Below are 26,851 nucleotides of genomic sequence, written 5' to 3'. Positions count from 1 at the left end.
TCCTATGAATCAGTACTCCTGTATCCTTTGGATAAATTCCCAGTAGTGCTATTGCTGGGTCATGGGGTAATTCCTTTTTTAAATTTTTTGAGGAACCTCCACATTGCCCTAACTCTTGACACCTGACCAAAGCCCCCCACATTCCCCACAGGGGGAAAAAAAAAAGGCCTGGACCAGGGGCAGTGCACCAATTTGGCCCACTACTGCACTGGCCCCCTCAGAGGCCCCGAGAGGGTCAGGGCCAGCCCTTAGTACCAAGTGCTGGAGTGTGCCACTCCAGCTTCTGGCTGTTGCTGGTTAGAGATTTTGAACAAACTAACCTAACACAGCTTCCTTTTCCTCCCTGCAAGGTTGGTATAATTACAGGCTGTTCTTGGGATGCATGGGAAGGTTGGAGTATTGCCTCGGTTAAATGGTAGCAAGGCGAGTGAGATGTATCCTCAGTGTGTGTGTTTGACAAATTCATTCACTCCTTCGTTGCACAAATGTTTACTGAGTGTCTCCTATGTAACAGTCTGGGGATATGTCACTGAACAATCCAGATTCCCCACAGGGCCAGCTGTCATTTTACTGTTCTATAGTGTATTGGTTACATAGTACATTAGAAGGAATTTAGGAAGAAAGTATCTGCCAACAAGGGGATGAGCGCATGTGTGTGGGTGTGGATGAGGGTTGCAGAGTAGGCTTCGGAATAAGGAGAGGTTAAAGTGTTTCCTGGAGAGTTACAGTGCGTGGGGCTGGGAGGTGTCTCCAACAACACAGCTCCTTCTAGATGTGGGCGTCTCACCAGGGCAGGTGAGAATGGGGTAAAAGGGGAGAGTCTCACCTTTGTGGCTGGATTAGTCCCTGATATCCTGATTCTCTACAGCTTCTCCAGTACCTTTCTAACCTTACACTTAGCCTTGGTTTACAGGAGGGGGTGAGAGAAAGAGACTGAGAATCAAGCTTTCTTGGCAGAAACGGCAGTGGACGAAAATTGAGTTACAACGAAAATAGCAATAGTAATAACTTCCTTGACCCCAGTCATTAGGTACACACTCATCTTAGTTCATACCACCGGCACTAACAACAAACGCGAGCCCCAGAGACCCCAACCTCTCCGGCACCGCGGGGCACGCAGCCTCCCCTGGCGGCAGCCCCCGGCAGCGCACGGAGCACCAAATCCCGTGCGCACCTCGCGGTGACTTCTCCGGCCGGCCAGCCGCGGGGCCTGCGCGGGGCGGGCCTGAGCGGGGGCGGTGCAGACGAGGGGCGGGACCTGCACGGGTACCACCCCCGGGATCAGGCTCGGGAGGGCGCGCGCGCTGGGCGCTGGTTAAAGAGGCGCGTGGAGGCGGGTGCGGCGCACACTGCTGCGGCTCGCAGAGGACGGCCCACGTGTCTCCCTAGACCCTGGCCTTGAGTTCCCCCGGCTCCCTTTACCCCAGCGAGCCAGGGCGCCCCCTTGCCCCGCTTTGGTGTCCACCCACCAGCCTCCCCCCCGCCCCCCCGCGCGGGAGCAAGTCCTCGTACAGTTCCCCGCGCTTGGTGGGCCAACTTGGCGGAGCAACTTTGTCCGGAGAGCGGCGCCGGGGGCGGGAGGGGGGGGAACAGGGCACTGCGCATGCGGAGCTCCAAATTCAAACAGCTGTTTCCAGAGGCTGTAGGGCGCGTGGACCCGGAGCCGCAAGGGCTAGGGGAGCCTTTCTCCAGGAGGCGGCCGCTTGGGAGCCATGGTGGACCGGGGCCCACTGCTCACCTCGGCCATCATCTTCTACCTGGCCATCGGGGCGGCGATCTTCGAGGTGCTCGAGGAGCCACACTGGAAAGAGGCCAAGAAAAACTACTATACACAGAAACTGCATCTGCTCAAGGAGTTCCCGTGCCTGGGCCAGGAGGGCCTGGATAAGATCCTGCAGGTGAGCTGCCGTCTGTGCCCCTACAGACACTGGAAGCCGGCCGGAGCTTTAGGAGTGCCGAAGGGAAACCCTTCACAGCTTTGGATAACCCCTCAGTCCCTGCGGGCAGCCCTGGGGGTGGCAGGAAAGGATGTCTCACATGGGTCTGGCTGCTGAGGTCTGTCGTTCACCCGTAGACACGGGAGTCACCCACGCGCGGAGACTCTTTGGGAGCCCCGTTTGTCTGGGGTTGACCTCTGGGTGAACCGGCCCCGCGATGGCTCCCTGTGAGTGTGCGGGTACCTCCCTCGTTGGAAGGGGGCTGTAGGGCGGATAAAGGCGGTTATCTGCACTTTGAGAAGCTCCCGCTCCCGGAGTTCGGGAGTGGAGCCGGGTGCCACCCCTTCGCATCTCCACCTCCCAGCTCCGGGCCAGTGCCGCGCCCGCCCTGTGTTTCTTCAGGAACGTGAGCCGGGCGTAGTGGCGGGAGGGTCCCACAGCCCCAAGCTATGCAAAGGCTCCTCCGCACCCGGACCCGCACCCCCAGGGCTCGGGAAGTGGGTAGGGGGCTGCGTACCGCCCGAGCGCCCCCCCCCCCCCCCCGGGATGGGGGGCTGATGGCCGCAGTGCCTGGGACGCGCTCAAGCTTCCGGCAGGGCTTATCTCATGGAGACACCTCCCCTCCTCCCCCAGGGCTTGGAGTTAAAGTTGGTGAAAGTAGCAGGTTGAACAAAAGAACAAAACCCCGGGAATCCTTTTTAGGGGAAAGGAGAGGTTGAGCAGAAGGGGACGCGTGGGGTATAGTTTCTTCTCCGTGTTGACATTGAGAAGCTCTTATCTTCTGGTACGTGCTCTATGGATGGCTTTGACCTAACTAGAATAAACTGGGGCTGACCATGGTGGCTGGGATCTTGGGTCTGTTTGGGGCCCAGGGTCCTCCACGCCAATTTCTCAGAGGCTCTTAGCCTTAAGCACCCACCCTCCCTGGCCTGCACTAATGGCTTCTCTCCGGTGGAAGGACCAGGACCTGGGTATAAAGAGCTGGTGACGGCTCTAGATTGTGGAGTGGGGTAGGGGTAGATTGTCCAAGGTGTTATTTTTCTCTTGGGGTGGAAGATGCGAGAAAGGAGGTTTGATGAGGAACAACATTTAATCTACGGCAGCCACCCAAAATTTTATGATTGTCTAGTTGTCTCTCATTTTTCTGGTCTCAGTTTCCTCATATGTGAAATGAGAATGCACCCTTCTTCATCTGTCTTCCCTGCCCTGGACTGTTGGGAGGTTGAAAGCTGTGGAAAACATGAGCATGTCTTGCTTGTGCTGCCCCCTCATTGTCCTTAAATCGATGGACATTCACACACCCGAGCGTATAGGTACCTACCAGCAGCTGGGCAGGTGAAGACTTGTCCTCCCAGGAGCCAGTGAGAGGGGAGGTTTAGGGGTGTTGCATTTTAGCGGGGAGAGCCTCTGGGCCCTTAGCAGTCCCCAGAGTGGGTGACCGTGGGAGGTGAGGTTGGTGGGGAGGAGGAATTCAGCCGGTAATTGGGGTGGTTTGGCTGCTAATAGCAGGAACTTCTGTGGATGAGTGTCTGCCCTGTGTGTGTGCGTTGGGGAGGGGTCACTTTATAATTTCCCTTGAGGAAACAATTCCCCGGGAGAGCAGTTGTTGTTTAGTTTGTTCCAGGGCTTTGTTTAGAGGGGGAAGAGGGCAGGCGGGGATGATAAAGAATCAAGCTGCCCTCGAAGTGTTTCCCTCTTCGCCACAGCAGGGGAAGGAAGGAAAGAATTCAAGGCTGAATGTGGGAAAATAAACTTCAAAACCCACGGAGAAGGGAAGAGGGGGGTGGTCAGGGTGAGGCAGCCGGGTGCAGCTGGTGGTGGTAGCTTTGGAAGCTAGCTTTCTTAAGGGGTTCGAGTTAACAAAAAGCCTCTTATTTGGGGGTCCTCTTAAACCCGCTGATGATTGCCCCCCAAAAGCAGGCAGGTAACTTTTAGATGTGGGCATCGGGCCAATCTGATTTGGAGAGGATCATGGACAGCCCTGTTCCCCATCCCTGGCCAAAAAACTCTCCATCCTTCTCCAACTTCCCCTCCCATCATAGGAAAAACCCAAGAAGTGAACACTGACCAGCGGAAGCATTCTGCTAGCATCACTTTTTAGTCTGCAGAAATCTGCCTGGCTCTGCTTTCTGTTATGTGACTTGAGGCATTACCTTCAGCCCCAGGAAATTGGTTTAAGGAAAAAAGAAGACTCCGTTGTGGAAAACTCCAACTTCTTTCCCATCTGGCCTGGGGCATTTCCACCTGAGGTTCTGTGTTTTGTCAGGTTCTGAGTCACCTTTGTAATCCTAGAGAAGTCCCAAGCTAGAAATTCCTGGGGTAGGGGCGGGCTCTTGGGAGGGGTTGTTAGAAGTGGGGGGTGCAGACTGAGTAGGGTTTTTTTTTTTTTACACTGGAAACTGCATGTGCTTTCAAATGTGTGCAAAGGGAGTTAACACAACACACTGCTCACCTTTCATTAGGTCTTATAGGCACCCCGCCCCAACCGAGTTGTCTGGTTCTTCCTGCCCGACTTTCAAATGCTTACCCTCCCTGCTTCTACCGCAGCAGCCTCAGACCCTGTGGTTGTCCTCCTTCCTGCCTTCAGAACCACCTTGAACCCTTGCCTCCCCAGCCTCTTCCCTGAATTGCATGCAGAGGTTTCCACTAGGGCAGTTAGCATGGATTTGAGCACCCTGTGTGTTGGGCACTGCGAGTGGTATGTGCATTTTATAAAAGAGAGTGGGCACAGGCCTGTTTTGACATCTGCATTGGCCATTTTACCCATCAAGCCATTTGACTTTGCCTCTTTCCTCAGTGCAAAGTGAGGGTCCAGTGAGGATCAGGGCAAGTAGAAGCGTTATGCAAGATGCCTACAGATGTCACTTAAAGCGAGCACGTCTCCCCCTGTCTGTTTGTGTTTATTGAGCACACGTTGACCTAGTGCTTTACCTGCGTTAGTTCAGGTACTTTTTACAGCAACCTTATGAATTCAGATAAGGAAACTGAAGCTCAGGGAAGTTGAAGTGGCCTTGGTGACACAGCAGGAGGGCACAGCCTGGGGTGGGAACCTGGCTCGCCTACTCCTTGTACACCTTTGCCCTGCTTCTTAGGCCTGTGAAGCTGTTGAATGGGTAGTCTGTAAGTGAGCTTAGTGGAGTGGTTCAGCTGGACTTCGGTCAGCTGGGAAATTTTATTTTCTATTTCCCCTAGAACAGGCGTTGGCATGCTGGCCTCCTGTGTTGGGCCTGGCCAAGCCAGCACCTCCTCTGTTACTGCGGTAAGCATCGGTCCACCCCTCCCTTGGCAGCACAAAAGAGCAAAGGGTTGGGATGCAGTGAAGGGGGGCAGTCTCAACCTTCACCTCCAGTGTGCAATGATCATAAACAGGAAGGATTTGAGAACTCCCTGTGCACCAGAGCTTTGAATAAGCACGTTCTATACATTCTTACTTTAATTTAATCTTGGTGACCACCCCCTTTTATAGATGAGGACAATGATATAACTTGCCCAGGATTATATAGTATAGAATCAGGTTTCACACTGAAGTGGGTTGATCCCAGAGTACATGAGAACATTCATCAACGAACATTTATTAAGTGTCCACTATGTGCCAGGCACTAGGCGAGGATCTGGGAGTGCAAAGATGGATTAAGACACCACGAGGCTCAGACTGGCTGCTGGGGAGAAGGATGAATAAACCCACTATGATGTGATGGTTCCTGAGGGCCTCCAGGACCAGCCTGAGGGGTCAGGGAGGGCTCTCAGGAGGTGATGACTTCAAGCGGAGTCTTGGATGTAGGAGGGTTTAAGAGGGAGAAGGAGGGAGAGAGTGAGGTGTTCCTGCTGTGGCTCTTGAGATTCCCATGTCTCCAGAGGTGTGGTAGGGGTCGCCCCATGCCCTGCCTTCCACTGGAGCACCCCATCCCTAACTGGCTTTTCCTAGACTGCTCACATAGCTGACCAGTTCCCAGAAGCCTCTTGGATCCTACTGGCCTCCTTGCCAGCTCCAAACTGCATTATCCTATTTGGAGGTTTTCTGTGGGTGTGACCCTGCTCCTTTTATTTTCTGGACCCTTCCTATTCTCTACATGTTCCAGTCTACAGTAGTCAAGCTGATTCCAGTTTTGAGGTTCTGACATCGTGTTTCTAACACCAATCCTCCTCCTAAAATTTGAAAATATAACCATGGGTTATGTGCAAAAGTTACATCTGACCAAATGATGTAATGATCTGACCAAATGATGCCCTTAGAATGGGGCACATTCATTGAATTTTTTTGAGAATTGAGGGTTAACATGAAAACCTCTTTTGTTTCAAGCCTCGTTGGAAATTGTAAAGCACACTGGTCCACTTAACTGCCTTTGTAAGTAAAGGGAACACAATAGATCTTTTGATTATCCAAGATCACGGAGGCCTCCACGTCATTAGTTCAAACGTGGATCCTCACTGTCTAGAACTGCAGAAGTGGAAAGTAGGGAAGTTGGGGTTTTGAGAGGAAATGGAAGAAAGAGGTCCCCTCCTAATGACCTGTTTGTTTATGTTCCGATCAAAGTTGAGGGCAGCCGAGATAATAATAATTCTTAAATCGGTAAATATGCCTCAGTTAACTGCTCTAGTTAGAATTTAACAGTTAAAGCGGATTTTTATTGAATCGTTTTGAGAGTTTTACTAGAGCCCTTAGGATGATTGCAGATGGCATGGTATTAGAGAATTATTGAGGGTGGGAATTAGCAAGTGTTGAAAGGTTCTAGTGGGGTGGGGGGAGCCCTATAGGAGGGGGTGCAAGGGAGGTGATGACTGTTGCTTCTAAGTGTTTTCCTGGGGCTTTGCCCTATTTATAGTCTTACATTTAAAAGAAACAGTCCTCTGGTTTTGGGCGCTGTGCTTGGCCGGCTCTGACCTCAGGCCAAGGGCTTTCATCTTGAAGTTGGCTGTTTGCTGTCAGATTGCTCTCAGCTTCTGAACTCTCTGTGGGGTGAGGGGCAGGGAAGTATAAGGCTTTGGGGAGCAGAGGAGCCATGGTCCTGACATAGTACCCCCAAGATAGTCTTTATACATGGGGCGCCTGGGTGGCTCAGTCAGTTAAGCGTCCGACTTCAGCTGGGGTCATGATCTCACGGTCTGTGAGTTTGAGCCCCGCGTCGGGCTCTGTGCTGTCAGTTCAGCAGCCTGGAGCTTGCTTCTGATTCTGTGTCTCCCTCTCTCTCTCTGCCCCTCCCCCACTCACGCTCTGTCTCTATCAAAAAATGAATAAATATTAAAAAAAGAAAGATAGTCTTTGTACAAATTGGGGTGCAAGAACTACTGGGCCAGAACTGGGTGATTCAGAGAGGCCACGTGTGCTGGGTACTATAAGAAAGCATGTGAAATAGGCTTGCCTCCTTCCCGGTTCCCTCTGGGGGAATGCAGAGGGTCACGGCGAGTCTCCTTGGAGATTTCACTGACAGTTGCCAGGGACTCTTAGAATAGGGCAGACAAGGCCTGACCTGGCCATCCTCCCCAAGGATGGGTTTGACATGGATAGAGGACATGCTTTCCTCCAAGTGCCACTCGCCCCACCACCTAACTGCAGGCTCCTTGCTGTTGTTGAAAGAGTCACCATGCAAGCAGTATGTCTGATGGTTACGGGCTGGCCTCTGAAGGCATGCCGCAAATCTCACCCTCACTATTTGCATAGACGAGTGCTTGGCACATAGTGCTCATTAAGTGTTAGCTGCCGCTGTCGCTGCTACCGTTCCTAGACAACCCTGCTGTGTGAAGGGACTGCCCCCACACAAGTGTGGTTCACACAGTAGCAGGAAGACCTTCCTGAAGCAGAGGAAAGGTCAACCGACTTTTTTTTAATTGTAGTAAAAAACACATAACAAAGTTTACCATCTTAACCATTTTGAAGAGTCCGTTCATTCTTCTTAAGTATATTCACACTGCTGGGAAACAGCTCTAAAGAACTTTTTCATCTTGTGAAGCAGATTCTATCGCCCTTAAACAACTCCCTTTTCCCCTCTCCCCCTGGTTCCTGGTAACGAGTAATCTACATTCTGTTCCTGTGAATGTGACTACTTTAAATGCCTTCCAAGTGGAATCATTTGTCTTTTTGAGTAAAATGGTGCCACCACTATGGAAAACAGTGTAGAGGCTCCTTAGGAAATTAAAAATGGAAATGTATGATCGAGCAATCCCTCTTCTGGGTATATATCAACCACATTTTTAAAGAGCTAGACAAAGAAGGGGGGATGGTGGGTCCTTCTTGCCCACAGCCCTCAGGGAGGAGTAAAAGTGCGTGATGGTTCTGGGCTGCAGCCATAGGGCCGAGAGGTAAGGGTCAGATGACAAAGCCCTCTGGGTTTAGCCAAGGAATTTGAACTGACCAAATTTTTGCAATTTTTAAGTCGGGGAGTGAACAGCATTTCAGAAAGTTCCCTCTTCCTTCACAGGCGTGGCAACTTAAAAGAAGTAGAATCTTCAACTCTAAATTAACAGCATTTCTGTGGGCTGATCCCTTCACCCCATGGGTGTTCTGATAAGGATGCTTCCTCCCTTGAACTTTCTGATGTGATGGAGTGTGGGTTTTTCCACCAAAACCCACAGAGCCCACTCCCCCCCGCCCCCACCCCCACCCCAACACACACACAACACAGCCCATCCACCCTCCCTCACACCCCAGCTTTCAGTTAGGGCACCTTTTCCTCTTACCATGAACCCCTTGGGAGGTTCAAGTGTGGGTTCCTGTCCCAGCTAAAGCCCCCCCCCAATTTGATGACCTTCCAGATAATACCTTAGTTGCCCCTTTATATAAAAAAGTGGGGGGGGGGGCGGTGGGATATTCCAGCTTGGTACAGCTGCCTGGGCCCTCTGGGCTTTTGGTGAGGAGTTAATCTGATCCCTAAATTTCAGAGATCTGGACAAAGGAAGGGTGGGCTCACGGAGGGGCCTCTCTCCTGGCCAGCATTTTTGTGTGTACTGAAGCCTCAGAAACCATACTGGGCCGTAGACCTTGGGGGCTCAGCCTCGCTGGGCAGAGAAACAAGGCCACAGTGGCGAAACTGAGGGGAAATGCGGTCCTGGTGCTGAGTGATGGGTTGCAGATGGTAGAGGTTGGAGAGATGGGACAAGAGTCACCGGGCCTCAGGATTCAGTTCCTGTTTGCTGAGGCCTGTGGAACCCCTTGGCCTGCAGGGGATCTGGCTCTGATTAAAACATAGCCCCTGCCCTCAGGGAGCCCCCAGTCTAGAGAAAGAAAGGTAAGGAGCTCTCACCTCGCTGACATTGGTAAGGGCACCTGGGGGTTCTAAGTGTGAACGAGTGAGAGATTAATTTCTACTCTTGAATTTAAAGAAGCGGGTATTTGAGGCAGGCTGGAAGGATGAGTGGTATGGGTAGCACTCTGCTGAATTCCTACTGGGTGCTGGGCATTGGGCTCCTACTTTAACTGTGTCTCATTAAACCAGTCCAGTGGATTCAGTGTTACTGCTATGCCCATTAGCCAGGCAAATGCAGGCCAAGGGATTTGCTCAGGTCTACATGGCTACCTGGAGGCTCAGACTCATCCCCACCTTGCTGACTTCAGAGCCAGGAATGGAGAAGGATCCAGGAGGTGCCCTTATCAGCACTCCCTTCTAGTAGGAGCACCAGAATGGACCACAGAGTTTCAATACCGTGCCCAAGGTTGTCCTAGTGGAGTTGTCCAGCATTCTCCATTTCTTTCAAGTTCACCCACAGCCCTCTCCTCCAAAGAGTTCATGGTCCACAGCTGAAAGTATGGAAGGTTGATACCCTCTTCCCTTCCCGAGCAGGGGCCCTGCTCCTTGCTCTGGGGAAAGGTGGCAAGGATTTCTCTGCTCAGTCCTGGCTCATCCCAGGCTTTGGTCAAACCTCTTCCATTCTGGAGGATTCCAGGGGCAGATGGCCTCATGGGTGTCTTCTCTGGGTGGTGGTCACTCGGGACCTGGGATCAGAGTTGTTTCCTCGTTGGGGGCAGACTCCACCCACTTGCCCTCTCACAGTGCCCTTGGCAGGCAGGTCCCTGTGATTGGCTTTGAAATGTGCATTCTGTTTTTCCTCCCCTCCATCTAAATATTTGGGTTTCCTGCTGAAATATTTAAGCAGGATTGCGTACTGTGGCTGTTGTCACCTCCCATGGCCCAGTGTAATCTGGCTGCAGCTGCTTAGCTGGGTCCCTCCTAGGAGGGGGAGACTTGCTCCCCAACCCCAGGAGAAAAGCCCTGCAGGGTGCTTGATGGCCCAGCCAGCACACGATTGAGCCCCTCCCTTTGTGTGGACCTCTGCTTGGGGCTAGGGCTGGGGCTGACGGACTCAGATCTGAACCACTGTGTAGGAAATAGAGGATTCGGACCTGGGTTCCAATTCTCCCCATGGTACTGGTGTGTGCTGTGTGACCCTGGCTGGATTTCACTTCTCTTGGACTCTACTTCCTTCAAGTAAATTCATCCATTCACTCAGGAAGGCTTGAAGTGCCGGTTAAATTAGGCCCAGGTAGGCAGTAGGAGCCCTACGTGGGCAGGGACCCTTGGCCCTAATCCACAGACCTGTGCAATAAGCATGTGGGGGTATAGCCAGCCACTGATGTGCGCACAGTGTCTGCTGGGCCCCTGGTGCCCAGTGCTGTGCCCAGCTCTGAGGGGGGATGTGGAGACGCATGTGGACCTTCAGTACTATGGCCAGTCTGGAGGACCTAGGCCTCCTCAAGATGAAAGCACTTTTCCTTTTTTTTTTTTTTTTTTTTTACTGTTTATTTATTTTTGAGAGGGAGGGAGAGAGAGACAGAGTGCCAGTGGGGGAGGAGCAGAGAGAGAGGGAGACACAGAATCTGAAGCAGGCTCCAGGCTCTGAGCTGTCAGCACAGAACCCAACGCAGGGCTCAAACCCATGAACTGTGAGATCATGACCTGAACTGAAGTTGGACACTTAACCACCTGAGCCACCCAGGTGCCCCAGAAGGCACTTTTCTAGGTGAACTGAGCCAGGCCCAGACTCTGGCCCCTGGTCTCATAGTCTCCACACCGTGAAGAGGAGGAAGGGAGAGTGCCATTATCAAAATGTGCTCCCGCTTTCCCCTTCAAGCCTCATGAGGTGGGGCCATGTTGCCTAGTGGTTAAGGACAGGCTTTCAAGTCACAGTGGCCTTTGCAAGCTGAGTGGCCCTGAGCACACGACTCGTGTCTGAAAGGGAGAGTGATGTTACCCATCTCGGTGGGACGAAGATAACAGAACATGGAGAAAACGTATGTGATGTTCACTCCCTGTAGCTGCCAGCTCCAAGTTCACCTTTAAATTCAGTTTATTGCCATCTCTTCTCCGGGGGACTTGACAGAATAAACTGCTCTCCCTCTCTGGGTCATTCTCTCCAGGAACCCCTTCTCAGCTTCCCTGCCCCCATCCCTTTTTTATAAACTTTTCCTGAACTCCTGTCTCCTGGGATTAGCAAAACCAATCAGTGTGAGCATTTAACAGGTCTCTTTCCCCCACCCCCTGGCCCAGCTAGATGCTAGATGGGGAGCCATGGATTCTGCCTTCAAGGAACTTGAGACAGCAAATATCCAGTCCTTCATTCAGCAGATATTTACTAAGCACATACTGTGTGCCCAAACCTGTTTGAGACCTGCTGCAAAGGGAAGCAGCCCCTTCCGTCCCTGCCTTTTGGGGAATGTCTTCAGACCATGTACTACGGAAACCAGGAAGGCAAGTGGACCCGCCGGGGGGAGGGAAACAACACTCCCTGCCCCTTCCTTGTGGAAACCGTTTGATCTTCAGAGCGAGCAGGAGGAAGGCCCGGCTGTTTGCAGGGGAGAAGGGCATGCCTTGAGCAGGTAACTCCAGCCTGACTGGCGCCTGCATTAGGCTTTTGCTACCCCGTGGCCCACCCTGCAGGGTACCCCCTCCACAGCTGGCCAAGGATGTTGGCCCCGGGGATGGAGCAGGAGTGTTGGGTTGTGTCGCCTGCAGTACCTGGGTGACCCCTGAGAAACCTTCAGATACACAGGCTTTGCACCCTTCCCAGATTCTCACCCTTGGCCTTACCATGGGTCTCTGCAGACCCATTCCTCCAGGGTGCCTCCCTGTGACCTCTCCGGGCCTGACTGAGGTGTGGCATTTCCATCCCATCTGCTAGATAGGAAAACCGAGGCCTGGCGAGGAGCTGGGGACAGACTGTCTGTAGAACTAAGCTCAGGTTAAACTAGCTCAGCTTGCCCAGGTCGAGAGCCTTTTTCCACTGAGCCATTTGTCACCCTGCCTCTAATCCTCTTTTAAATGGCCTTTAAGTCAGAACCTTGACCGTGTTTTGGGGTATAGAGGACTTAATGTTACTTAAGCTAAATTGGCCTGCCTTGATTTCCTAACCTGCCCAGCACACCCCTTTCTGTGATCTTGAGGGCCAACCTCCCCACCCACGAGTGAGTTTTTCTGGAACAAGAGGCAAAAGTAGAGATGGTGGTAACTGTAGGCTCGGAAAGAAGCAGAAATGATCTCATGCTTCCCCAGGGAGCTTCCCCATCACAGGATTCTGCACCCCAAGTGTTTGCACCCAAGGAACTGTCTCGTTGGCTGGTTTCTCCCCACCCCCCACGCCCCCCTCCCCCGGAGGCTGGCAAGAGTGGCTGATGGGGGAGGAGGGTCAGGCTCCGGGCACATCTCCTGGCGGCAAATCATAAATTGTGAGGCTGAAGGGAGCTTAGTGGTTACCTAACTGGCCTCCCTGTACAGCCCCAGAGCCAAGGCCCAGACCTTCTGAGGTTATGTAACTTTCCCAAGGTTACTGCGCAGAGAAGTACAATAAAGGAGTAATTAGAGCTAAGTGGGGCAATTAGGGAAGGCTTCTTGGAAGCCGTGGCCCCAAGACGAAGGTTGAAAGGTGACTGCCACACCTCCTAAGAGCTCTTCTGGCCACTCTTACAGCCATCAGGGGTCCTCGGAGACTCAGATCGTGACCACACCCCCTCCCCAAACTCAGAAAACCCTCAGTGGCTTCTCCCTCAGACTAAGCCAACATTCTTGCGGTGTGATTTGGACTCTGCTACCCACGTGGTCTCCCCTCTTTCTGGACCGCAACCTTTGATCGCATTCGGCCTTGATATAGGTGGGAGGCTGTCTCCTGAGGGTGGAGAGGTGGTCTAAAATGCTGTACGCTCATGGCAGGTTTTCAGTTTTTATGGAGACCTGGAGGTCTGTGTCCACCAGTAACGTGAGCTGCTGTGGGGAGGGGTGGCAGAGGGGCGGAACCACAGTGCTACAGTAGTAACGGTAGCTGGCACTTGGTGGGGGAAAAGGTGCCATGGGCCAGGCGAGGGCCACTGTCACGTTGCACCGACTGCCCAGCAGTGGTAAGATAGCTGCTGTGGGGAACTTCATTTTGCAGATAATGCATCTGAAGCAGAGAGATTAAATAACATAACCAAGGTCACACAGCTAGTTAGTGGCCTGAACCCAGGCCTTCAGAGTCCAGAGCCAGGGCTCTGCAGAGTGGCCTCTCATGGTGTCCTAAATTAGCGCCAGTCCTACCGATCTTTCTAGGCTACCAGCCACTCCTTGGGGCTGGATTTTCTGCTCGGGGCCCATTGGTTCCTAGCACCCCAAAAGCTCCCCATGCATGCTTGCTTGGCCTTTGCTGAGCGCTGTGTTCTGCAGCCTTCAGGGTTCTGACACCACTGTTTCCTGACCACATTGACCAGATATAGGTTCATTTGCCATTTGCAGCATGAAAACATTTAAAGCAGGAAAGCTTGGGTTATGTAAGTGGGTGCCACAGTTCAGAGTCGGGTCTGTCAACTCCTTTCCTGCCTTCAGCCCCTTTTCTCCATCATCCTTACAGACCCAACAGGCCCCTACCCTTCATGACAGAATTTGTGGGTCAGGGGACCCAGAGACCGAGGCTTTGAGAAAAAAATCAAGGAGCCGATGGGGGAGGTGTAGCTGTGAGATTTCCACCTGAGTCCCCATATTACTGCCACCTCCTCAGCAGCTAAACCTGTACTTGTGACGTGTGCCCCCATTTGGCTTCCCCAGGGGAAGGCCCCCAGCAGGACTCTGGGCTACACCTTGGTAGGGAATAGCTTTAGTCTTGCCATCCTCCTGCAGTGGAAATACCACCCCGATGCTGCTCACATGGCTGAGGATAGAGGTCAGTGACTGCAGCATGCTGAGGACCCCAGGATGGGCCCCTTGTGTCTAAGTGCAAGTTTCTTGACCCTCCCACGTCCCAGGCGCAGGGTGGCACCTGTGCACAGACCCTCTGGAGAAGAAAGAACGGCAGCCCCGTACCTTCCCCATTTCTGCTGTTCAAATAAAACTCTGGCCTCCTGGGTCGTGGAATGCATCCTGACAGTGTTAGCTTTGGAAGCACGCCCTTCCCTTGTCAGCATCCCGGCCCCCCAGAGCAGTGCCTCTCACTGAGGGTAAGTGAGTGCTGAGTGGGCTAAGTGGAGCAAGCTGATGCAGTAGTGTCTTGTCAGCACCCCCTGGGGAGCAGGAAAAGGGAGTGTGTCCTGATTATCAGCTTTTCAACACCCCGTCTCTCCCATCCCCCAGACTCTAGCCGCAGCCCAGAGATCTACTTATGAGTGGCCCAGGGAGTGGGGGCCTAGGGCTTACTCAGCTGACTTGCTGTGTGACTGAGCCAGGTGGCTGCCCCCCTCGGAACCAAGGACTTGCTCCCTAAGGCCAATTAGACACTTGGCTGAGCACCTGCCGTATGCCCAGTACATATGCTGGTTTAAGGACTGTGGAGATTCTGGGAAGAATTAGATGTTAGCTCTGCTTTTGAGGTTGGCGAGGGGCTATGCAATGTGTATGGAGAATTACTGAGTAGGGAGCTGGCATGTTGTGGGGGCCTCGGGTGCACCAGGGGAGAAAAGTTGCGTTGGGCCAGGGGTGTCAGGGAAGGCTCCCCTGAGCCTGGGGGTCACCTTCCTTTGAGCCTCCTCCTTCTCTGGGCACGTCTTCCCCACCCTGGGGGTCTGCACTCCCCCCCCCCCCCCCCGCTCCGTGAGGCCCTCAACCTGTGCCCCAGTGGATCGATCACAAGTCTAGTACTGAGTAAGGGGTAATTATTAATGAATACCCTGAACCATGAGCTGTATTTCTCTTTCCTTCGGCCTCTCTTCCACCAGCCCTCAAATTTCAGAGACAGGACCCTCACAGCCCTCCTTTGCCTTTTAGGTGGACCCACTTCCAATCTGGAAAACTGTCCCTAGCCCTCCCAATGGAGGTCTTGGCCAGCCAGACTCTATGTCCACCCAGCAAGCTCTCTGGGACTGCCCCCACCTCTCTGAACCTCACCTGCGCACCGCCCTCTTGGGACAGGTCTATAGGTTGCCTGGCAAAGTGTCAACACCTCCCTGGGTTAGGTGTGCATTGGGTCTAGACCCAGGGCAGGTGCCACGGTGCTGGGGCAGGGCAACTTTGGAGACATGGGGGCCACTTCTGGGTCCTGCTCCAGAAGTTTCCCATCTGCATCAAGCCTGCTGAGGACTCAGGTTCACTGATCTCAGCTTTGGCACAACCTCTCTTTTTGGAACGTTCCAGGGCTGAGAGCTGCATGTGGTCAAACCCCCTGGCTCCTCTGCCTGCTCTGTGTTGGGGTCACTGTGTACAGGCCTTAAAACCTCCCCTTCCTGAAGCTGGTCTTGTGTCTGTGGACACACTCCTCCGCCCCTCTCCCCCGCTGCTCTGCACACACAGGTTAGTCCTTCCTTCTTGACTGTCTGGGGCTGTGTGGCCAGTGGATGGGAAACCCTCAGACAGACTACCACAGGGACACCTGATGCTTGAGCTACCCAGGCCCTGGGGGTGGGGGTGGTTTCCTGGGGGTGGTGCTTCGGTTGGTGTTTCTCAAAGTGGGACTGAGCTAGAAGCCAGGCTTCAAGTTAAACAAAAACAAGACTGGGGGTGAGGGCAGCTGGGACTCTGAAGTTAGTGTGGGGGTTCTGTTAGCGTTGAGTCATAGAAATTTGATGTAAAAACAGAAGGCGTGAGTACTGAGTTGGAGGCAGGATTATTGATGGCTCTTTCTTTCTCTGCCTCCCCAGTTTTCTGAAATGCTGTTGTCAAGCCTTTAAAACAAAGAAATTTAATTTTCTTAAAGGGTAAGATATATGCTTATGTCATCAGCCACTTCTGTGCTAGCTGTTTTCATTTTTAATGTTTGAGGTGCACAAAGCAAAAACACGGTTTTAACAGAACGTACTCTAAAACCTGGTGTCAGTTCTGTGATTGCTAAACAGTGTGTTGCTATTGTTTTTCAGTGTAGCTGCCAAAGTTGTGACTTCCTGGGCAGCCGTGCTGTTGAACACTTGGAGGCGAAGGGGCTCAATGTCTGGGGAAACCAGGGGGGGCCTTTGGTCCGCAGACCAAGGTGTTTGAGACTAGACACACAAGTTGGCGGTCACCAAGGAGAGGGTGCAGTTCCCTGAGGGGTCCCTGGCAGAGCCAGGGAGCCCCAGCGGCTGTACCCAGTGCTGCGCCCAGTGTCCCCTACAAGGGACGGTGTCTTCCAGCGGCCCACGGACAAGTGTTATGTTGCATCCAGCTCTGCCAAGTCTCAAAGGGGCACAGGGAGACCTTGCCCTGCCTTTTGGATGAACACAGAGCACAAGCGAGATTTGGGTCAGCCCGGGACCACGCATGTAACTCAGAGTCAGGAGCGTGCTGCGGTTTACCTCCGGAGGCTTGGGTGAACGTGAGGGACCAGGGGAAGGCGGACTCTACCTGGGAGAGAGAGTCTGGGTAGGATGTGTTGTGTTTCACTCTGCATCCGTTCGGTAATCACCACCCACCTGTTGCCAATTAATTTAATTTTAACGTGATAATGACTAAATATCGTGGCTGTTTTAATTTTAAATTAAAATTTAGTTCCTCAGTCACACATTTCAAAGGCTTGGTAGCCACATGGGACTGCTCAGATATAGAACATTCCACAGCACAGAGAGTTCTCTTGGACAGCACTGGAGTGTTGATAGGAATCTGTTGAGGTTTCTAATGGCCCACTGGCTTCTCGTGGTGTCTAGTCAAATTCCATTCCTGCTCTGGGGTGGGAGAGGGGAGAGCTGGCCCGGCCTGGCAGGCTTGGAGCTGGGACGGTGGTGTGCCAGGAACCTGTAGGGGGTGGCCTCCCCACCCCCGCCCCCGACCGGAAACTTGCAAGCCCTTCTGAGGTGAGCACACCCACCCTCACACCCCAGAAAGCGTGAGATTGCAGAGGGCTGTGGACCGCCTTGCCCGCTCAGCCACATCAGACTCAGATGAATGTGTATTTGATGGGAGGGTCATGCCTGGTGTCACCATCAGTCCACCTTGGCTCCATTGGAGGTGGGCCCAGGCTGAGGTAGACAGTGAGTCATCTTCCATGGACCTCCAGTTGTTGTCCAGGGTGTCAGTTCCTTCTGATTGCCTGCTCCGCCCTGTTCCTCAGCCCAGTCTGCAGTGAAGGGCAGCTCTTCCCCGGCCCTGGGGAGGAAAGCCTGCACTTAAGGTCCAGGCTCGCTGGCTGGGTGGATCTGCGGCCACCCGGGGAACATCTTCCCCTTGGGATGAGAACCATGAACATCTCTTCCACCCCAAATCTGGAAAGAATAGAAGAAGGGGTGGCCGACGGAACCTGCAGGGCGAGTTTTCCAGGTTCCTTCTGGGGTACATGATATGGGTCCTGGGCCAGGAAAGGTGGAGGACCCAAGGGTGGGGCTGGGGAGGAGGGCCCGGCGCTTTTCAGAGCTTGCGGAAGCATCTGACCGGGAGATGGCTCTGCTCTAGTCGTTTGTGTCTTGTGAGCCTCCGTTTCCCCATCTGGGTTTGGGCTTCTTGTCCTGCTTTGTGGCCAGTTGCTGGGACTTTGACAGAGGCATAGCTCAAGCCCTGGGGCTTGTCCTGACCTCGACGTTTATCCCGCTGCTTTGTTGTGGCGTCTTCCACCGTCCTGTAACTTCCTGTGTGCCTGCCCGTATCTGGACAGAACTGCGAGTCCTTCTAGGCAGAGCCTGTCTTGCACTTCCCTTGTTTGGCTCACAGCATCAGAGCATGTGGCCAGTGCTCAGTAAATACTTAATCAGTAGATCCAGCTTTGAGCTGCACAGTGCAAGGGAAGGTCGTCCAGAACTCTGGTCCCTTCTTTCTTTGGGTTAAATTAGGTTGGATGCGTTCCGTACAGGAGCTGGTGCCTGGCCAGATGTGGCATTTGTAACAGGCAGGCACAGCTGCACTCTTGCCCCACCGAAGAGGGGAATACCCCAGGGCCCCAAGGTGGGAGTAAGGGTGAAGGGAACCCTCTTCCCATCTTGCCATCTGGCCTCACCACTCTTCCTGGGAGGTGACAGGCTGTGTCCTGGAAGCCCACTGATGGGTCACTTGTTTGGCCCTCAGGACAGACAGCCACTTTCAGCAGGCTGAAAGGGTAAATGGACCTCCCAGGACGAGCCTGAGAAGTGGCCGTCCCAGCTGCCATGTAGTGTTCTCGTGGGAAACTGAGTTCCACAGGGGGACAGGATGCAGCCACGTGAGGAGCGGATTTCGCTCTCCTGCATGACCCCTGGGTGACTTGGAAATCTCGTGCCATGGACCTTCCTGTCCTTGAGCCTTCCCTGGCCACACACAATGCACCAGGAGGCTGAAAGAAAGCCTATCCCAACAGCACGAGGCGTTTAGAAACCACAAGTTTTAAGTCAGGGGCATCTCTGGCTTTGCCTGTGCCCCTGCTTCATGTCCTTCACGTTCACATCCATCGAGCCTTTGGATCCATAGCCCTGAGAGTTGGGGGTGTGGGGGGAGGGGGAGGCAGTGTTCTTCCCGTTTTACAAGTGAAGAAATGGAGGTCATGACTTCTGGGGCTGGAGAATAGCTGACCCTGTGCGGGCCCATGCACTGACAGTTCCTGCTCTCTGCTAAGATTGAGAGCCGCCAGCCCTTGGGTGGGAGTTAGGGGGTTAAGCAGACTTGAAAAATGCTGTTGCTTAAAATCCCAGCCCTCGTAAAGAAGAGAGAGAGAGAGAGAGAGAGAGAGAGCGAGCCATGGTCCTGATACTTTCTGCTTCGTGGGTTTTGCAACGGGGCTGTCTTACAGACATGACTCTCCTCCTGTGCCATCCAGAGAGTTTCCATTTCCTGTCACCAGGCCTGTCCCTGGTCCCTAGCTAGGAGGGCCTGGCTGTACTTTTCCATACCTTCAGCACAAAATGCCTCCGTGTTTCTTCACCCTGGTCACGTCCACGCCCCAGTTGGCTGGGGATGGGAGGTGGGCCAGGGACCGTCCCTGCGTGATGGAAAAGGCTGAGGTGGCTGTGCCTGTTCTGCCCTTCTCCTGTCATGACCTACCTGGGTAAGGGTGGTATTAGCAGCCCGTGACCGAGGGGCCTCCCATTTCCTTTCCCAAACTGGGGAGCCTGTTTATGTCTTATTTCTGTCATCTCCAAATGGGGCCTTGGGGGCCAGCGCCCCTGGTGGAATGACCAGTGAAATCTGTGGCAGTCTGGGGAGTGGGGGATCCGCCCTTCAGGATGGGACTCCCTTTGCATCCCGCCCAGGGATTTTCACGACCGTCGGGCATTGTGGTCTTGACCCTTGTCTCTGATCGTGACTCAGCCTTCTGGTGGGATTTGATCTGGGCTTTGGGGGCCCATAAGGCAGAAGCACATCCCCCCCCCCCCAGCCCCCTGCCGGGCAAAGAGTACCATCCATCCCAAAATGCCTGTGCTACTTTGCCGGTAGTTTCTTGTACAATTTATTCCAGGGAGGATGGAGGCCAGCTGTTGTCCGTCTCCAGCTGGAGACTGAACCAAAGGAAATGGGCTTGGAGTGCAGCCGGAGGGATTTAGGTTAGAGTCAGACAATAAGGAAGGATTTTATGACAGGTGGTTGGCCTGCAGGAGAATCCTGCAGGGGGCTTTGTGGAGAGGTATGGGGTGGGATCATGCTTGGGCACAGCGGGGCCAGGATTGGGTGCAGGGTGGGGGGTTGCAATAAACAGGCGGGAGGGTTACTCCACAGGAGTGGAGAAACTCAGCTGTCTACCCCTCATGCAGAATTAATACCACTCCCTATGACCCCTGTGGGCTTCTTTTTTTCGTTGGTTTTTTTTTTTGTTTGTTTGTTTTTAAATTAGTGAAGGGGTTTACAGTTTAACCATCTAGTCATCTTAAACAAATTGCAGTAAATGGGTAAGCTTAATAATTCCTTATCATCAGAACCCCAGCCTTCAAGGATGGGTACTTATTACCCAGAGCCACCAGCCGGGGTGAAGCGAGAGGGAAAGGAGGAAGGAGCAGGTGGAGGGGCCGCTCTCGAGGCCCCTAGGTGGGGGAGAGTTTGCCTGTGGTCTGGGGTGCTCCGCAAGACAAGAGGTGGGTGATGTCAGCCACAACCCTCCTCTCAAGGGGCATGGGTGTAACCAGAAGGCATGACCGAGGCAGGGATCAGGGACAGGTTTTATACCATGGAGGCAGGAGTGTGGGGGTGTCGGCGGAGGGGAACCATGTCCTCAGCATCCCAGCAAGGGAGACCAGGGCTGTCCAGAGGAACACGACCAGCAGCCTCCAGGGTTTAAGAGAGCTTCTTGGAACAGAGTGTCCTTCCAACTGCTGGGGGAGCAGGAAAGCAAGGACATGCATGGGAAGACCTGGGGCTCTCAACCCTGACGAGCCTCCTGGGCTCCCCCCCTTCCCCACCCACGTGCCTCCTTCCTCTGAAATCCTGATGGTTCCAAAGTCTGCAGGGAAGCTGACTCATCGGGGCTAGGACCTCTGGGGGCTTTGGCCTTGCAGACAGGTGGGGTGGGGTGGGGCGGGGTGAGGCAGGGGAGAGGCACTGGGGCAGAGAAACAACAGAGCCATCGATGCGGGCTGCGCTCACCTACCAGGACTGCCCGCCTTACCCAGCGGAGCCAGAACCCACATCAACTGCACTGGCACCCAACTTTGTGTACTGGAAGGTGTGATTAGGAAAGGCAGCTGTCTTGGAGACTCAGTTATTCATTAATACCGAGTATTTACTGGTGCCAGTTTCCGTTCTAGGAATAAGGGATGAGTGAAGTCTGCCTTCTATCTTGGGGGAGATAAACAGGCTGTGGCCATAAGTAGTGTCCCCAGCCCTGGTCTTCCAGGCGGTGGTAGCCGGAAAGGAGGGCACTGCCGTTGGCAGCCAGCCCGGCTCTCTCATTGCAGCTCTGGAGGCCCCGTCCAGCAGGCATCCCCCCGCCCCCCCATCACCCTTGTGTTTCCCACGTTCACTTTTCTACCCAGTACCTGTTTTGGGGGCACACCATGTATGCCCAACACCGAGCCGTGCATTGTTTCATGTAAGGTGCACCCCAACCCGATGCAGTCTTGGTACCGCCGCTTGCCAGGTGCGGAAAGTGAAGCTCGGAGAGGGGAGAGGACTTATCCCCGGTGACCTGCTGGTGAGTGGTGGACACCCAGGCACGTCTGTTTCAGAGCCCAGACCTTTCCTGCTCATCCCCGGGCTGCTTGTGGAGGGTCCCAAACATGACTTTTGTGATTTTGAAGTGGTTTGGCCATCCCGGTTTGTGTTGTGCAGGCCAGCGTGCAGACCTGAGCTCTGGAGGACCGGAAGCAAGGTGGCGGGAGTGGGGCAGCCGGGCTGATGGTGAATCAGGTCAGGTCGTCAGCCCTGGACGGGGAGATAGCAGGTCAGCGGTTCCTGTGGCCTCCTTTGTGGCTGCTCGAGGGCTGTTTTTAGAAATCTTGCGTGGAGGGTGACTTCTGAGTTTGCACCTTCCACCCCACCACAAGGTCCGGGTGGATCTAAGAAGCATCCTGGGAGTTGGAGATGGGGAGTGTAAGCATAGGCTCATCTCCTAAATAATATCAAAACTAGATCTGCACAACGCTTTTGTAGCTCTGTGTCATCTGTAACCTTTGCCTACCTGTCTGCTGTCCCCTTCCCTGCTCTGCTCTGGTTGGCATTTGTCAACCCAGTCCCGGGATGGGCAATGGATGGTCTGGTTGTTTGGCAGAAAGGAGCCTCAATGGGGAGTCAGGGGCTTCTTGTCGGTTCTGCTCTGTTGTTTGCAATCAGCTTGCTGTGTGACTTCGACCACGTCACTAGCCCCCTCTGATTGATTTTCTCACCTACAAAATGGGAATAGGAATATCCATTTTGCCTCCCTTCCCTCCAGGGTCTTGGCCTTGAATGAGATTAGGGCCACAGGAGTTTTAGGTGTGAGAGGTGCCTGACGATCGTGGGTTCAAGTGAGAAGGAGGGGAGTGCCAGCTCCATGCTCTTCCTGGGCCTCGTTGTTAGAGCTGCTGGCTGGGGCCCAGAGAGGTTTGCTGGCTTGTATGGAAAGGACGAGCCAGAAGCTGAACCCTGTGTGGGGCACTTTCACTCCCAAGTGTCCCCATCCCAGAACAGGGGACTGTTCTGCCCACCTGGCATGCTTGAGGGGTCCTAGCCGAACAATTTTCTCTACATCTGGGAAGGCAGAGAGATGTGTGACACTCCCAGAATTTGGATTCTGGGGGCAGGGAAGAGGCCAAGTCATGAACCCAGGCCCCAGGCCCCAGCATCCCAGATCAGGAATTGATGGTAGCAGCACAGGACATGACATGGCCAGGCCATGGTCACTCCGGGCTGGGCAGTGGGTGTGAATTGTTGGGCAGAGAAGCTGAGGTGGATAAAGGATATCCCTCTTGTCATTTAGGTGTCCCTGGACATCCCACCTGCCCTGGGTCCTTAAGAAGATGAAGCAGGAGGTGGATTTGGGGAACATGGCTCCAGAGGATCACCTTGTGTGTGTGTTCGGGTGGGAGGAAGTGCTCTCAGGCAGCAGTGCCGGGAGACCCTGAGCTGGGCTGGCGAGGTCCCCTATGTCTGCACACACCGGGATTTCCAGTCCAGTGCGTCTGCTGAGCCTTCCAGTGCCTGAGAACACTTGCTGACGCCCCATCCTGAGCCCAGACCCCAGCAGCCCTCACTGTTTGCTTTAGCCAAGCCTGCAGCCTTCCCAGGTCAGCCAGTCCCTGCAAAGCTCTGCCCTGGGCTCAGCTCTCACGGGAGGGGGCCCCCAGCTGCTGGGGGGTTACCAGAACAATGGGGGCAGGGTCACCTGCCTTGTTTTTATTGTCCCTCCCGAGTACAAACAGGGCTCCCGGGCCTGAGAAAATCGGAAACCCAGAGATTTCTGTTGAAAACGTACTCCCCTCTGGCATGGGCTTGCCCCTTGGAGCGTGAGATCCAGTGGTGCTTCTGAGCTCCGCAGAGGCTGCTGAGAGATGGCCTGGGAGGGTGCAGGAGGGGAAGCCCAAAGGTGGGCTGGAGGACAGCCATGCTTCCACGGCCTGCTGCACTGGCTCAAGGGGCGGGGCTGGCCTCGGGAGGGAGGACAGTTTAGGTCTGGGGCAGTGGCTTTGAAATTGGCCGCTTATAATAGTAGAGTCACCCAGGGCAGATTTAATCATCTTAGTTCCGTGCCCCAGACCATTGCTGGCCGATTCCCCGAGGGCAGGACCCCGGCAGGAGTACTTTCCCAATCTCTCCCCCGGGACCATCTCTACGCACAGTCCCGGTTAAGCAGTAGTATGGTGACCCCTGAAGTGTGCCTTGAGGACATGGTGGTGTACCACTTGCCACTTTGCCTAATGAGGTTGTGCGGGTTTCTGTAGGTGTGACCAACACTGCAGGGGACTGTGCTGTGTTCTGTACACAGCCCCGCCCGAGACACCTGGGCTGAGGGAGGGCAGCCCAGACCAGCACCGGCACATTACTTTAAGGACCAAAGAGAAGTAGACGCAGTGAGGTGCCTTCTCCGTCCTGCAGTCCTGCATCCTCCAGGGGACACGAGGAAGAGGAAGCGTGATCGAGGAGCAGGGCTCACTCCTGACGTGGGTGACCTGACTTGCTGGGGGCTCAGGAGGAGCTGGAGCTGGTGGCCAGTGAACTGAGTCTCGAGAATGAAAATGTATCTTCTCAAATGTGCTGTGGATTGGGGATTTGGGAAGTGCTGAACTGGGCCCAGAAGTCATGATTCTGGGCAGAGGAAATTATGCATTGTACAGGCAGGGGGACCCCGGGAGTCCTAGACCAACCTCTTCATTTTACAGAGAAGGAAGTGGACAGAGGTCCAGGGTTCCAGGAACATCTCAGCAAGTGGCTGGCAGAGTAGAGCTGGACCTGGGTCCTCAGCCCTATTGCCTAGCCTACCAACCTAGCATTCCAGCCACGTGTCCAACAATTCATCTTTCCTTCTTTCCTCTAAAATCATAATAAATACTCCATGGGTGGGCACTGGCACAAATCTGAAAGTTACAGATAAGCAAAAAAGAAGTTAACAAAGTCCATACCGCAATAGCTGAGGTCTGGTCTCGACTGAGATGCGGCGTGGCCCTGCCCCCTTGGGTCCCTGCACCTGCCACAGACACCTGCTTCTTCCCCGGGAGCGATAGGGCCTGCAGCTGGCACAGGTATCAGGGTGGCACCGCCTGGCCCTCGCCAGTACCCCGTTCATAAGGTGCGCCTGCCTTCCCAGCCACACCCTGGTCACCTGGGCTGAGGGGAGAGGCCAGTGAGAATGCCCAGGGGCAGGGAGGTGGAGGCTTGGAGCCTGGCGTCCACGCCCATCACCCCACACTAGGCAGTGAGTGTCTGCACGTCAGAATCCCCCGTGGGGTTTGCTCACTACCCAGGTCAACTACACAGAACACTTGCTGGGGGGCCCAGGCACTGTAGTTATTTAACGTCCCCCTCCCCCGCCGCCCCACCCCGGGAGGGGGTTGTGTTGGGCAGCCTGGACTGAGAGCCACTGCCTCAATGACTGTGTGGTATCTAAGGCCCCTGAGCCTCAGTTTCCTCATCTAAAAACAAGCCCAGCACCCTCTCCGCCATCCCCAGTTAGGGAAAGCTTGAGAAGTCAAGTCAGTCTGAGCGGTGCAGAGGGACAGAGGATGGAGATAATCGAGGGCTTAACTTTAGTCTTCCACTCTCGAATTGGTTTTAGGAATAAGATAGTTAACAGGTGCTCACCTTCCGGCCGGGGCACTTTCACTCTGCCAGCAGTCCCAGAAAGGACTGTCTGATGGAGGACTGGCCCGCAGCTGGACAGACGAGCCGTTCCCCACTAGCCCCCCACATCCCCACTCCCGTTTCTCAAACTGCTCTAGGAGTCCCCACGCAGGCTCTGGGGTCCCCCTCCCCTCCTCCCTTTATCTGTTCATTAGTTCAGGTGTTAAAGGATTTGATAAACATTGTTGTAAACAAGTCCATACTGCAAATACTTGCTTGGAAAGTGCCTGAGATAGGTTTACTAATCTCCACTTGATGTCAGTCCTGTTCACAACACTCCCCCTGGGCCTCCACTTCCCCCCAGCCCCCTGTTCAGAGGGGTTGTTAGACTAGATGGACATATGGACAGACAGGGACACGCACGGAGAGGCCAGCAGGGGCTGGGTGGTAGGTGGGTGCTGTGAGTCCGGGGGCAGCTGGGCGGGGAGCTGGGGCCAGGGTTCAGACAGGCTGCCTAGGCCCTAGCCTCAGCCCCTCCTGGCGGGTACAGTGGGGGTCGCAGTGTGTGGCATGTTTCTCACCCCCAACTCACACCTTCCCACAGTCTGCTTGCCTTGCTTGGCTGCTTAGGAAACTGGTCAGGATGACTGGAGCCTCTGGGTGGCAGAGATCAGGAGAGATGAGCCTTCTGAGGGATGGAACAGGCCATCTTGGGCGAGCCTCTGTTTCCCCTGCCAGGGAGAGCTTTAACACACACCCGCGTTCCCCGGGTTCTCTGGCTGCAGCTGATCCCGTCCCCCCTGTGAGTTGTTTTGGTCCCCCTTGGTGTTGGAGAAGTCCCCCTGTGCCCTGAGGAAGCCGACTGACTGCTCAGACTGACAAAGGAAGCTTTCACTGTTAGAATAGGAAGAGGTGGGAAAAGGCTGCAGGTGTGAGGGAGCTTGGGGTCAGTGTCGCCTGTTCTCACCCAGGCCTGTCCTCCAGGTGCAGGGAAGTTAACCCCTTGCCCTTTGATTTAACGTTGGGGACGAGGGGTCTTTCCCCCTGGGTCTCAGATCCTCTTAGGGTTTGGTTTCCTCACGGACCCACATGACAAGTCACAGTGCAGACTGCAGGTGCGTTTATTCAGTGCTTACGATGATGTCCTGCACGCAAAAAGCGTATGTTCAGGAGACATATGTTCAGGAGGTTATTCTTAGCACATGGAGAAACTGAGGCTGATAGGCTAAGTTATTTACCAAGAGACTTGATGTCAGCCATTGGGAGCCCTCTGCCTCCCGACATGAAGGCTGAGCCACAGAGAGCTTGCTAGTAAGTGTTTCTACCAGGGTTCACTTCTATCTTCCCTCTCCTCTCTCCGCTCACCTGCTGCCCCCAGGACAGTTTCCAAAGGGGACTGCCTCCCCTTCCTGCAGAAAGGACAGTCCTTCAGTCTCCCCAGGGACTCTCCCAGCTCTGCCATCCTGGCCTTGGCCGAGGGGGCTTTCATCTGTCTCCCGCACCTCACCCCTTCCCCAGCCCTCTGCCCCCTCTCAGAGTCTAGCAATCACTGCCCTTCACCCCACCCTCAGTGCCAGCTGGAGGCTGGTGGTTTCAGTGGTGTCTGCAGCCAGCCCTTGGCCCTGCCAGCCCCCGCTCTTGCTGGGGTCTGACTCTGCTTCCCTCTCTCTTGCCGGGTTCAGGCCTCCACCTTGTTGCTGCTGAATTTAGTTGAAACCCAGCTGCAGAGCAATACTGGGAAGGTGTTGAAGGGAGACCCCTGAGGGATGAGTCAGTCCAGGCCAGAGAATATACACGCATTGAAGATCATTTACTCACCCATGTAACCAGCACCTTCGACGTGCCAGGCAGTGTCCTAGGTTCTGGGAATACAGCAGTAGAAAAGAAAATAAAAGCCCTGTCCTCATGGAGCTTATGTTCTAGGGGAGTCTGCATTCCTGCAGATTTCTCTCGAATTTGCTTGGGAAGTTGTGTTTC

At 54.2% G+C, this 26,851-nt stretch overlaps 1 protein-coding gene across 2 annotated transcripts in view; it reads left to right on the top strand.

The window, feature by feature from the left end:
- Positions 1–1,313: 1,313 nt before the first annotated feature.
- Positions 1,314–26,851, top strand: part of KCNK5 (potassium two pore domain channel subfamily K member 5) — a 37,990-nt gene continuing 12,452 nt past the window's right edge. Inside the window, exon 1 of one of the 2 annotated variants that reach the window (XM_003986084.6) lies at positions 1,314–1,898. In XM_003986084.6, the coding sequence (XP_003986133.1) occupies positions 1,713–1,898 (186 nt within the window). In that variant the 5' untranslated portion in view covers positions 1,314–1,712. Of the gene's footprint in view, positions 1,899–20,754; positions 21,315–26,851 lie in introns of those variants that run through there. The other variant, XM_045057490.1, reaches the window with a different exon arrangement.

This window comes from Felis catus, chromosome B2, assembly GCF_018350175.1.
Source record: "Felis catus isolate Fca126 chromosome B2, F.catus_Fca126_mat1.0, whole genome shotgun sequence".
Classification (NCBI taxonomy): domain Eukaryota; kingdom Metazoa; phylum Chordata; class Mammalia; order Carnivora; family Felidae; genus Felis; species Felis catus.
Note: the sequence above shows the minus strand (reverse complement) of the source record. Positions and strands in the feature narration are given on the sequence as shown.